The sequence below is a fragment of the Camponotus floridanus genome, unplaced genomic scaffold, assembly GCF_003227725.1.
Source record: "Camponotus floridanus strain SB8 unplaced genomic scaffold, Cflo_v7.5 scaffold55, whole genome shotgun sequence".
NCBI lineage: Eukaryota > Metazoa > Arthropoda > Insecta > Hymenoptera > Formicidae > Camponotus > Camponotus floridanus.
In genome coordinates this window covers 1,133,574-1,146,943 of record NW_020229714.1, presented here as the reverse complement: position 1 = coordinate 1,146,943, position 13,370 = coordinate 1,133,574, and the positions used below count along the sequence as shown (strand labels likewise).

The window sequence follows — 13,370 nt, the reverse complement described above, 5'->3', positions numbered from 1 at the left end:
GCAGCCACGGTGCCGCGTCAATGTCGCGTGACGTCACCGTCACAGAGAACGATGGAGGTCGCGGCGAGCGGTACGTGTCGCCACCTGACGGCGTCGTTTCTCGGGCGCCCGGAGACAGTGAGGCAGTTCGCATCGCGCACGTACGTCGCAAGGTACGTAGACGGTTGGGTAGGGAAGTACAGGTCCCCGGCGGTGGTAGGACTGGTGTATCGGTAGCGACGGTGGGGTGATACGTGCGTGCGCTTACAGTGTTCGCTCAGTGTGTGTGTGCGCGTGTTTTGTTGCCGCTACGATGCGTTTGATAAATATCGAGTGACCGTTATCGTCGTCTTCGCCGTCGTTGTCGTCGCGTTGTGCGCGAAGGAGCGAACAACAGCCGGGGGGAGCCGTCAGCTGTTTGCGAGTGAGAAGGGACTGTCATCGACGCGGAACGGGGCGCCGTGAAGCAGCGGGGAAAGCGAGCAGCCGAGGAACGAAAGGAGCGAACGATCTCCAGCCAGCTGAAGTTAGTCGCGAGACGACGAGGGGCGGAACAAGTTGGTAGTGCGCGTGTGTGTCGGTCGGCGATGATCGTGCAGCGTCCGCGTGCTAGCGTGATCTCGACGGGGAAAATGATGGCGTAAACCTTGCAGTGTTCCGGAAACGACGGAGAGAGAAAGAGAGAGAGAGAGAGAGAAAGAGAAGGAGAGAAGAGGAGAAAGAAAGAGAGAGAAAGAGACGCGCGCTGCGTTCATACTCGTTCGTGGCGGCCTTCGTGTCGAACGCAGCAGCCGATCGTCCGCGTCCTCCAGCCGTTGTTCACGTCGGTTGTACATCGTCATCGGCCGCGAGCGAGCGGAGCGTGACGCGTCATCGTCCCTCCCGTGATCGAGACATTGTGCGCAGTGGTGTGTGCGGTGCTTGCTGGAAGGCAAGGGAAAAAACAAGTGAAAAGGGAAGGTTGGGGCAGGATAATAGCGCGCGTTCTCCTCGTCCGCTCGTCGTCGTCGTCGTCGTCGCCCTGTTGCTGGCGACCACGTCGCGTCACGCCGTTTGTTTTGTATTGGCGAGGTCGCGGATACTCGCGAAGGTGGTGCCGATCGACGCCAGGTAGCCAGCGCGGCGTGTCCTGACTGCAGCGAGGGATATAGTGTTACGATGATCAGTGACACGTGCGGATACGTTCTCTTCCTGCTGCTGCTGTTGCTGGTTCCCTACATCGAGAGCGGTAAGTCTCAACGCTTCATTTCCGACAATGCGTGCGTCTCTTGCGTTTCGCGACAGGATGCGAATACGTATGTGTGCGTGTGCGTATGCATATACGGTGCGTGGTTGCTACGCGCGTGTGAGTGCTTCGACGGGTGCGTACGGCTCTTTGCGCGTGTGTGCGTCTCTCTCGTGAATCATCCTTTCACGAAGAGCCCGCTTGTCGCGTGTTTCTACGCGGCTCTTGGAAACGGTCGAGCGAAATAGTGGCCGCGAATATACGCACCGAGAGAAATCGTATTATACAATACATATGTTTCTGACATCGCGAAATCTCTCTCTCTCGCACGGTTGAAGATTTAGTTTCTCCGAATGACGCGCTACACGAGAAAAATATTAAAATCGTCACTTTTTCGACGAATGACGTTCTTTCGGATTTTAATTTGATCCACGAAACGCACGCAAGTGTCATTATTTTGCCGCGCTTTTTTTTCACTCAGTCTCTTTCCTTGAAAATTGCTTTTGTAAGAAGCAATTTTTCGTCGTGTACACATTTTTCCATAGAATTCAAAATAAATTTTTAATAAATTTTAGAGAAAATTATATACAGTGTATTATATATTGTGTATTTTGATTAACTGTAAGAAATAATCAAATTTTTAATATTTCGGAAACGTTTATCTTTTCCTACATAATAAAAATGATTGTCTACGAATATACGTAGTATTCTTTTTATTATACGTCATACATCTCCTCTTATTAAATATAAATAAAAAGAGTGAAAAAGAAACGATCAAGTAATGTACTATAAAATTTCAATTTTACTTTGACTCGCAACATATTTGATTTATGTACAATATGTATTAATATATTTGATTGATATGTATAATGTACGTACAACATAGGGATTATATAACAATAATTATTTCAAAATTTGAGATTTCATAATCAAAATCGATTTAATAAATTACACAGAAAATGCAGAGATACATAAAATTGTAAACAAAATATATACAAAGTACGTGTAAAATAACACACGAACGGTTTCTGCAGCATTTCCATTCAGAACTAAACTCGCGTCTGCGTCATTATACTAAATTGTTATGATAACATTATGTAAATTAATCAATTCCTGTTTTTGAAGTCAATATATGCACAATAATCTTATCTCGTTTAAACTCTTCGACATAAAAATGATAAATCTGTCTCACGGTATAATAATAACGATATCGCGTGTTATTTCTTAAAGAGACAAGAATATGTTTTCTCAAATGTCAAATATTATCATATCGATTGTTTACTTTTCTTTTCGCGTTTTTTTTCATCGCAATATATTCCTGCTATAAAAATGCTTTGACCTTTTCTTTGTATCGTATTGCATGCTCTATTAGGATGAAATACGATGCATTGCGTCATCATTTCCCGGAATTCCGAACATTTGCATAGAGGAAATACCGTCGAATGTGATTCTGAAACGAGTTACAGACGAAAAATATGACTCATTTTGATATCTAGATAATCCTCTCCATGAGCATTAATAAATGTTATAGTCTGATAGATTTATATAGATTGCTATGCGTCATTCTAGAGATGGTTAGGCTCTAATGATTAAAACGCGTCGTAATTTTCATATCAACTCCCGCATAGTTTCATTTAGAATTAATATAATTTTGTATAGTGTATTGTCTTTAGATAAAAATTTAATCAAACATATATAATGAACGATGCTTTAATTTTGAAATTTTCTAAACAGTTTCAAGTGCAGGGAAACTAATTTTGGAAATAATAAATTTTTAAAATAATAGTATTTATTTTAATAAAAATACGCACGCATCTGTATCTTTTATCTCCGAATTTTTTCGTATTTAAATGCAGATAAAGAGGTAACGTTTTACAGTCCTGTATTAAGGTGTGCGCACGAAGCAGAATTTTTTTCAACAAATAAATGCCAAATATAAATAGTGAAGATAATTTAGATTTCGATCTAGACTTCAATATTCCGCGCGAAATTGTTGCAAGACGATTGCGAAAGTTTTCTTTCCCTCTCGTCCGCGCATCGCACGAGATGTGATGTGAATGGCCCTCGACGGAAGTCGTAATCAGCGATCCACCGTCGCGTTGGACGATGTTATACGTCAATGTGCTCGCGCGCGCGCGCACGTCACGTACTATTTACGATAACGGGGAAGACTGAAGAAAAGTTGCATTTATCCGAGATTTCCGCCGAATATTCGTGAATTGCGAACGTGTATGGAAGATATACACGTATCCCGTTAATTTATGATAACGATATCGGATTAAACTTTTCGGCGCTCGTAAAATCCTCGATTAACGCGAAACAATATAACGGGTTTTAAAACGCGCCGAAACGGCTCCGAGAGAACCACCGGCCGTCTCTTTGTTACATAGTTTTGTTCGCATTCCTAAAGCAGGCGATCATCCGGAAATGTGCTCGCGCGTGCAAGGATCTCGCATGTATACGGAACACTCGTATTTTAAAGGATCTCGCATGTGCCGGGACTCTTGGTGAGCGTGCCGAGGTTCTCTCTTCTCGTTTGCGAAGGACTTGGCGTGCGCGAGGATTCAGCATTTGTAAAGACCCCGCTCGCATGCGGGAGCCTTCGCGTGTGTAAGCAGCTTTTACGTATACAAACGGCTTTGGCCTGGCGATAAGAGCGCGCGCACGCGCGCGAATACGCTTCCCGCTCGTTCGAAACACGGCTCCAGGATCGCCGACGAGTACACGACACATACGACGTATCATACATCATATTATAACGCGCGATATTTCTTCCACGAGATAGAAGCGAGACGCGCGCGCGAGACTCGTTTCTTATCAAAGGCTCCTTTAATTATCATCGATTTCCCTGTCCTTGCTTCGTCCTGTCTCTCGTGCGAAACACGAGTTCGTCGGGCTCTTCGGTTAATGAAAACCCTCGCGGAAAATGGCAGAGAAAATCTCGCACGATAAGTTCTCACTCGAGACCTTTACTCCGAGAGACGAACAGAGAGGAGAGAGAGAGAGAAAGAAAGAGGTCGAAAAATTGCTGGTTCGAGGAAAAAGCCGCTTTGGGACGTTGCATTGTGTCCGGAATATGAAGATGGAGTTAGGACGGATGACCGAGTCATTTCATTGTCCCGCGAGTGGCGTATCTCAAGGACAAAAGGTCGGTTTTCTTTCGCGGACTTTTCAATTCCTCGGTGAACCACATCCTCTCGTTCTCGTCCCCCCTCACCTCCGGGCAAACTTACTTCGCGGGATATCTCGAAGCGGGGCACGTTACTGCCATCTTCATCTTGGAAGGTTATACCGGTCCCGTCTGCTCGAGTAATTCAGAAGTCGGGGGAACGCCTGCCTTTTTCGCGTGATGGGAATTATATTTCCCCCGTAATTACGCGACGACAACTCGTTCTCTCGCAGACTTGCGAGAGAAGTTAGGTCGAACGAACTTGGGCCGCGGAATTAATTCGCGTCGTTGGTAATCCCACCGTCGTCGCCCGCTGCCGCCTCTCCAAGATCGAGCTTAGTTTAGTCCCAGTTTCTGATTTCTAACGTAATCAAGTCGATATTGCGCCCGCGGTCGTCTTAACCACGCGCCGTACTTGGTACTTCCATTATTCCTCACCGTGTTACGAATGGATCCAGAGTTTCGCCCAGACAACGTTTTGCGTTCAAGGTCTACCGTATTTAGCGAGTGTTTCAGATCTCGCTGCGTGTTGGATCGAAAATCATGGATTCTCGCGCGAATAATATTTTGATACAGTTTAGTGTGCCTTGGAACAAAGAGTTCTGCCTTTCTCTCTCCCTCTCTCCTCTCTTATTTCAGAAGTTGACTTCATTAATCATACGTATGCTATGCACATGCTTTAGCAATTACGTCACAAGCTATTTACATCCGTTAAACTAAGCAAAGAGTGAGTAAGGGGTAATGAACGCGCTTGTTCTTGAGAGAAGAATGCGATCAGTTGCGTCATGTTGAATTCTGATACTAAAGTCTGACATGCTTTTCTTCCATTGTCATCGACAAAATCTTTTTTATTATTACGATTGTTTCCTATTTGATTTCTGAGAAATGTGATAATATAATTTGTAAATAAAAGTCGAGTTTTCATAAGTCGACTATTCAATAATCTTGAGGCGTATTTATGTAAAATATAATTATTCTTACAATTTTTTACCCAAGAATAATTATATCCAGATGCATCAAAATCTCAACAGATTCTTAAAGATCTGTTATCGCATATTTATATTGTTATATTAATATTTATATTATTTTTTGAGTTACAGATTTACTCAGACGATTTTGTTTCTGTTTAATTAAGAAATTAATTGCCCTAATATCACATCTCTCGGGAGAGAAAGCTTTTATTGAAGCCTTGCTTAACGCTGGAAGGCGCTTGTCTACGATATTTAGCGAGATGAACTTTCACGGGAATTCGGGGGAGGAGGAGGGGCGCGGATCGTGGCCGAGCGCAGGGGTTCCCCGGGGAATTCGAAATTCCCGGAGATCAAGGGAGATCTTATCCCTCCGGGTTATTTCGTATTCAGTGATATAGGTGGTCGCCGCAAAACTTTCCACTCGGCATTCCTGGCATAACCGCGCTATTCGACTCAGCTCGGAGCAGTAGAAGGGTTTACCTATCGTAGTACCTACATATGAGAGCATTCGCGATACTTGATTGTGCGACGTCATGCTGACGTTTTCCAGATTTCGAGCTTGCACACATTGCGCTTGTTGGGGCATGCAAATATCTTGTCATCAGCGTTCTCTGGAAAAGCAGATCGCGGATTAGGGCCATAATCATATATCGTTTTACGTTTATTTATTTGCTTAAAATTTGAAAAAAAGATTCGAGTCAAAATATAATAGGATCGTATGATTATGATCAATTTGTTATGATCTTTGTACTCCTGATTCTAATTTTTATTACATGGATTATTGCGTTTTTTTTTTTTGCTAAATTTTGGGATATAAAAATTTGATTTATAATGATCTCAATTCAATAAGCAATTGCTATGTCAACAGAAAAGAAGATTTACAACGATGAAAATAATTTAAAAAATATTTTAATACGGAACAAAAATAGTAGAAGAGTTATTTTTACATTTTAAAGAGTCCGAAAGATTTAAGACTTATGTTTGAGTTTTCCTTTTAACATTTTTCGTTGGAAAATTGGTGATTCAGAGAAAGATTACAATAGAATGAAAGTAACAATATAATATATTTTTAAAAGTTCGTAAAATTAAGAATGTTTTTTCCTTTTTCTCACAGTTGTTTTTTTTAGTGAACATTTAAAATAGGATCGTCGTGAAAATATATCAAAATTAAAGAAAAGCTTGAGTGTAATTGTAAAAAAAACAGAAATTTTGAAGTTAAATTATTTACAGGAATATATTTTGAACGCGCTAATTTAATAAATAATGTTTTCACCATATCTTATTGATTTTTCATATCTTTGATATTTTATGTTAGATTTTTTTAAATTTATTTTACATTATGTTTGTCATATAAATATACATATATTTATATAATTATTCGTTAATTATATATATATGTATGTATATATATATATATATATTTTTTTTTCCTTTATCGTTTCATTGCTAAATCGAACGACTCTGCTGCGATCGTCTGCGTTGACGAGAGATAAGAATAGAATTGCAGGAAATACCGAAGTCTAGGTTGACGAGCTTTCGTTGTCGCGGTGATGCACGATCGAGAGCCATCGGGGGATCGGGGGATCGTGGATCGCGCCGATGAGGATGAATTAGAAGGTTTCTGGAAACGAGCCAAATGCCTACTTCTCGGTTCAACCGAGACGACACGCGAAACTCGGTCTCCGTTTAATCAACAGCTGATTTATGCTCCGTTAGAATGGGCGTCTAAACTTTTGAGTAAACACGCGCCGCGTAACTACCCTCCCCATCTCGTGTTCTAAAGTTTGCTCAATGATGAAAAATATCTTTTAATTTATAAATTTTACTTGAGCATTCTTTTTTCTTTTTAACAAAATTATGAAATAAATTACCTCTATTCATTGAAGCATTTAATTAAAACGAAATGAATTAAGTATTTCTACATATTACAATTATATATTACAATTATAATTATATTTTTAAAATTATTATTATTACTATTAAAATTAATTACAAATTGTTGCTTAAAAGATTGCAAGAAGTCGTTTTCCAAAATGTGTTTATACATTATATCACTGCAGTAGAACTTCATTATCGTTTCTACATTTGAATGTAATTATCAAAGCTTCGTGCTCGTGTCGATAATAAACTTGAATCGATTGTGGAGTAAGTTTAATTAATCAAGGCACGTTTATACAGATCGCGTTTATGCAACACCTCATGCGCGTTAATCACCTTGCAAACTTCATCATTCATGGCCGTGAGAAATATGCTGGATCATTCGCTACACGCGAGTCTCACTATACTTTTCCTCACGCACACTTAAATGTCGCGCGACTACTCTCATTAGATGACGATATAATCGTAGATAACTGCGTTGCATTGCATTGCATTTGTTATACACGCAATATAAAAGCCGGTTTTAAACAAGACAGGAAGATTAAAATCTTTGCGTCGCTTTTATCATCTCGTTCACTCATTTCAAGTTGCTATAAATACACATACGAGATGTAAATACGTTTTCTTTCGATTTTAGATGCATGTGAAAATATAATATATGATTATTTAAATTATTTTAAAAGAGATTTTAAGATTTTTATACAAAAAATTAATATTAATTAATATCAAATTAATAATTTAATATTAATTAATAATAAATTAATTAATATCAAAATTTTTTCATAATCTCCATTTTCTTCTATTTTTTAATTATTTATGCTCATTTTTGCCAAAATGCATTTTTAGTATCAGTGCGTAGATTGTTTACTAAGAATTAAGTGAACAGGAAATTTCATATCAAACGCTATTAGACATTTGCGTTCATTCCGTTTCATTGCATAAAATCAGCATGATATCGCGCGTGGCCTACAAATTGCTTATTTTATTAGAAAATTAATCAGTCTATAGGCCAATAAATTATAACGAATAATTATATCGGTATTCTTGGAATTCTTGCTTTACTGTGAAGAATGTTATCCTTCGATATTTCCAGTCGATATTTTGCTTGTGCTGGCTCGGCGAAATAATAATGATTCTGATGATGCATCTCGTAATAACTCGATAATTTAGTCTTAGATTGTTATAAGTCTAAGTTTTCCATTGATATTACTAAATTTTCGCGATTTATTAGGATTGTAATCGTCTCTAAAGAACATGTTCTTTATCTCATTGTATTTTTTATGGTTTTATTATTGGATAAAGCATATATAATTACTGGAATATATATATTTGAATTCATGATTTAAAACTGGTGGATTTTTTCCGATTTTAAGAACTCAAAATTTAATTAAAATGTTTATTTACATGTTATTGCAATCTTAAATATATAAGTTTTTATTTTGCATAAACATGTTATTTATTTGTGCGATATGCAGTTTTATCATCAAAGATTATACGTGAATTTTTGTTAGAGATATGATGTTATGATAAACATATTGAATATCTCCATGTAATTTTAACATTTTTACGATAATTTTATTTTAATGTAATATAAATACAACACACATATTTTTCTCTCAGAAATGTTTTCAAGATAAATTTAATAAAAGCAGCATTTATAACAGAGGGAAAATTATATTATATGTATCAAAATATTTACAAAAAATTACATTTGATCATTATATTTCATTTTTTTGAATGTTAAATAGACGGGTGAAAAATGCACTGATCATAAATAAATTGGTAAGAATATACACCATTGCATAACTAAATTTTTGGCGGTAATAGGATTAATATCAAAGTTCACACATAAAATTTTCTAGATCCAAATTTTTGTTTTTCCGAACGGAATGAGCTTGTTACATCGTCGTCTTAACTCTTATTAGATATAAAACGATATCGTCAGCTTCGACAATTCACATTAGCAATTTTAAGATCGCTCGAATGCACTTCGGTTTCTCTTTTTGATGATCCCGATACTCCTTCTTTAGAGGATTTCTCGCGTTTTATTCATTATAACGACCAATCCTGGAGGGTTTAATGGTCCGTGGATAATACTTAAAAGTTTCGTGTGCCTTCGCAAGCTATCTGGTCGATGTAAATTCTATCTATCTCATAATCAAAATCCATGCCGGCGTCAGCGCTGTCTTCTGCAATGAGGATCCTTTGTTCTCGACTTAAATTCCCGGGTGTAACTGAGAATCCTCCCCCATCCACGGAGCTCGTCCCACAAGAAAACGGATCCTAAGGGGAGGTTACCGACACTTTATGTACTTAAGTCTCCACGGTAGTTCACGCGTAGGGACTCAATCATTAGAAGATAAAGATTACTGTCTTCTCCCCAAAGATTTTACAGGATATGTTCGATTACTCGTATATTTTACCACACTCATCATTCCTTTGCAGAGATTCTTTGATTCTCTTTTTAGGATTGATCTCAATTGATCACGTTGATGGAAAATACAAAAGTCTATAACAGAATATAATTATTAATAGATTAAATATTATTATAGGGAGAATTTTCATAAATTTTCTGATTTTGTCATGTTTTTAATTTGATTAATTGATTTCAATTAATTATATGTGGATTGATTTCAATTAATTATATGTGGATTGGATATTATGTGTTTTTTATTATTAATATTATACCTTATATTTAATATATTTAATATATATGTAAATGATTTTATATAATGTATAACATTAATGTCATCTATTATTAATTCTTGTAGGTCATAGACTTTTTTTATTCTGTTCCTGGTCGGATATAGGTCACAGTTTTATCGCGGTTTTAACAATCTCAAAGTGCTTGAAAAAAGTTTATAAAAATTTATATATATATACCTTGGCATTTCTATAGAAAATGTCATGTATAACAAAAGTTGAAAAATAAATTTTAAATATTTTTTCATTAATTAATGCCTTCGGGATATTCTATTGTAAAATATCGGTAATTAAAATGACTTATATATGACATTTAAGGGTTAAATAGGATGCGTGCTATATTAATACATACAATATTAAAAAATATTGACTAGTTTTTAAACCAAATGTAACATGTCTATCCTTGTTAAATAGTTTAACAGCAATTGCTTAATTCTCATTAATTATCTGTAATTGTTATGTTATTATTGTATAACCGATTACTCGTTCGACTCTTCATTAAAAATTTTACGTTCATTATATCCATTGATTACATTATCAAGCTACTTTTATGTATGTCGATTTCCAGTGATCAAATTATCGAACTCATTCCGTTAATCGGACACTTTCCACGTCTACGCAAATCTCATAAATTGCGGTTTATTGAGCGCCGGGGGTTGATTGGGGCGAGTTAATTCTCGGTATCCATGCATCGAATGCCATATAAGCAACCCGCAGCGTTGGGATGGGACCGCATACACGAAGTAAAGGTGTTGTTCTACCGCCGGATAGAGTCACTGGGGTATTGTAAATTTTCCGTACGTGCCGTACGATCGAAACGAGCAACCCTTCCCGATTCCAGGCCCCTTCTTTCCTTTCGCTTAGACAATCCTGACGTATCGGCCGTATAAAATGGTACCGCATGGCAACTTCTGCCATCGACCCTTCTTTTCCCTCGCATGTTCTCGTTAACTCTTTGCTTATTATGGCTAAATTTGGCAACATACGACCGCAAGCAATAAACGATATTGTATTTTATGCTCGAAAAGCGAGACGTATTATTACTTTTGTAGTTTTCGTTGTCTTTATTAGCAAATAGAAAAGTATCTATTCATATTTTTAATAAACATATGATAGCAATTGGATTATTATAAAAATTTTCATATTAGAATTATATTTTTTTAATAAGAAAAGAGTTGTACATTATTTAAATAGAAAAAATTTCATGTAGAATTTTTCAAATGAGAAACTGTGAATATTCGCTGTTAAATTAGCTCATTTTAGATGTCACATCTAAATGCAAGGATTCTCGTCTAAAACTCATTTGGAGCTATTTATCCGCCACAATCATCGCGAGCGAACAATGAAAATTGGTTTTTGCCTGTTCGATTATCCGCTCCAGCTCTTCCTCTTTCGGTCTTACAGTTCCAACAAACACCGTGAAGCAATAAATTGGCTCCTCCCTTCCTTCCGCTCGCTCTTTCAAGCCGTTTCACGGCTTCATCGTCCTGACGGCCTTTATTACCGGCTCGTTATAGCTCGCGCTTTCGTTAATGTCCACGGGGAAAAAAGGCGCGGAGAACCGCTCGTCTATTGGGCCAGGAAGCAGAGGAGACGAGAACCCATCCAGCCGCTCTGTTATGTCGGCGCGCGCGTAATTAAGTTGAAAAGTTTGGTGTCCGGGGTCGCGCAACGGGAGAGGAAGGATTCATCAGCGCGTGAGGGCGAGTGGCCGTTCGAGAGCGTCGCAAAACGTTCGTTTAACGTGCCAGTAAGTTTGAGAACTCCCGTGTAATTTTGCGGGCTTTCTGCCAGTACCCGCGCGCGAGTAAACCGCGAGTAATGACGTATGTATAACACACTCGTGCACGATTCCGGGTCCGCTTCGACAAATTTCTGATCACGTTAACGCCGTTCGTCGACTACTGATAATAGGGCGAGTTTGCAATGGAATGGAAAGTTCAATGCCAAATGGATGCCGCTAGTGGCGTTTCGCGCTAATAAAGCTCTCTTCGTTTTCCAATGGTTGAACAACTCGATGTATATTTAAATCCACAGAATGGTGACAAGAAAGAGAAGACAGGAAAACGAGAGAGAATATTATATATAAAAATTAATCACATTCACAGATGTATTCGTGCATATTTATTAATATAATAGTGTATGTAACAACGCAATAACAGTGTTTATTTGCTCGGTTTTATTTATAAAATATATATGATAATAAATGATAATGAATATAGTTCCCTATTAATAATTTTAATATATTGATACTAAGATTTTTAATAGATATTGAAAAGGAAAATAAATAATTTAACACTTGTTAATGATTTTTAAAAAATATTTCTCTCTTTCTTTTTTAAATGATGTTTTTAAATTTTGTTAATTTAGATTTTTTTAACTTATAAAAAGCAATCAATTATTCAATTTATTTTATATATTTTAATAGATGAAAAATATTAATTTTTGAATAACTCTTGTGTACGATATAAAAACATCTGTTTAGTCAAGTGATGTGTGGAATGTAAAATTGATCTGTTTCAACAATAACAGCCGTTTAAAATTCGTTTGTTTGTAATGGTACACAGAATACAAAGAATGAAAGGCTTATCGTTGCTCGCGCCCGAATTTTCTGCACAAATTTCCGCGCGGAAAAACAATTGCGGCCGATTACTTTTTAAAAATAATTATTTTGACGCACGTGGCTCGCGATCAATACCAAGCAAAACCGAGTCACGATACTTGGATAGATGATACGATGAAATAATTGAACGCGAATAGCGCTTATCGATCTGTCAGCTGCTCATATCTACGTGACATAACTACTGGCTCGTAGGATAGTCGTATTGCGATAAATGTCGCGTAATATTTATCGTTTTTTTACCAGACATGCGCGGCTCGATTTATTTTGTCGCTTCACAATCGATTTACACACATAAGTATCGCGCTGGGCTTTTTCGATAACAGTAAAATTGTATTTATAATCAGTTATATAGAATAAACATTATGCAATTATTTTGCAGTGTACAGCACTTATTTACATTTAAAAATTTGTGAAAGTTATGTGAACATGTAAAAACGGCAACATTAATTTTTATTAAATTTATGTAAAAAAGAAAATTATAGTTATACATTAAAATTATAATTATGCTTACTAAAACATATCGAGCATTATTATATAATAGCAAAGATAAAAGTTAAGTTCCGGAAAAATTACAAATTACAATAAAATCATTACGAGCTAAGAAATAAGATTGTGATAATCAGAAATCGGTAATGTAAGCGAAAAAATATCGCGATTTAGCTTTTGACATCTTACTAAGATAGAAAGTGACAATGATAGATATTAACCTCTTAAGAATTACGCTCTCCACATTTTTATAACATCTGTAGATGGAAAGTTGGAGAAATAAGCTTAAGTGCTCAATTTTTATATCTCTCTTCCCATAGAGATAAGACATGTATT

General features: G+C 37.1%; 1 protein-coding gene across 3 annotated transcripts in view; it reads left to right on the top strand.

Annotated features, from left to right (window-relative positions):
* Nucleotides 1-121: 121 nt before the first annotated feature.
* Nucleotides 122-13,370, top strand: part of LOC105253828 (disintegrin and metalloproteinase domain-containing protein 10) — a 112,689-nt gene continuing 99,440 nt past the window's right edge. For all 3 annotated transcript variants that reach the window (XM_011262140.3, XM_011262142.3, XM_011262141.3), the window contains exon 1: nucleotides 122-1,207. In XM_011262140.3, the coding sequence (XP_011260442.1) occupies nucleotides 1,138-1,207 (70 nt within the window). In that variant the 5' untranslated portion in view covers nucleotides 122-1,137. The remainder of the gene's footprint in view (nucleotides 1,208-13,370) is intronic.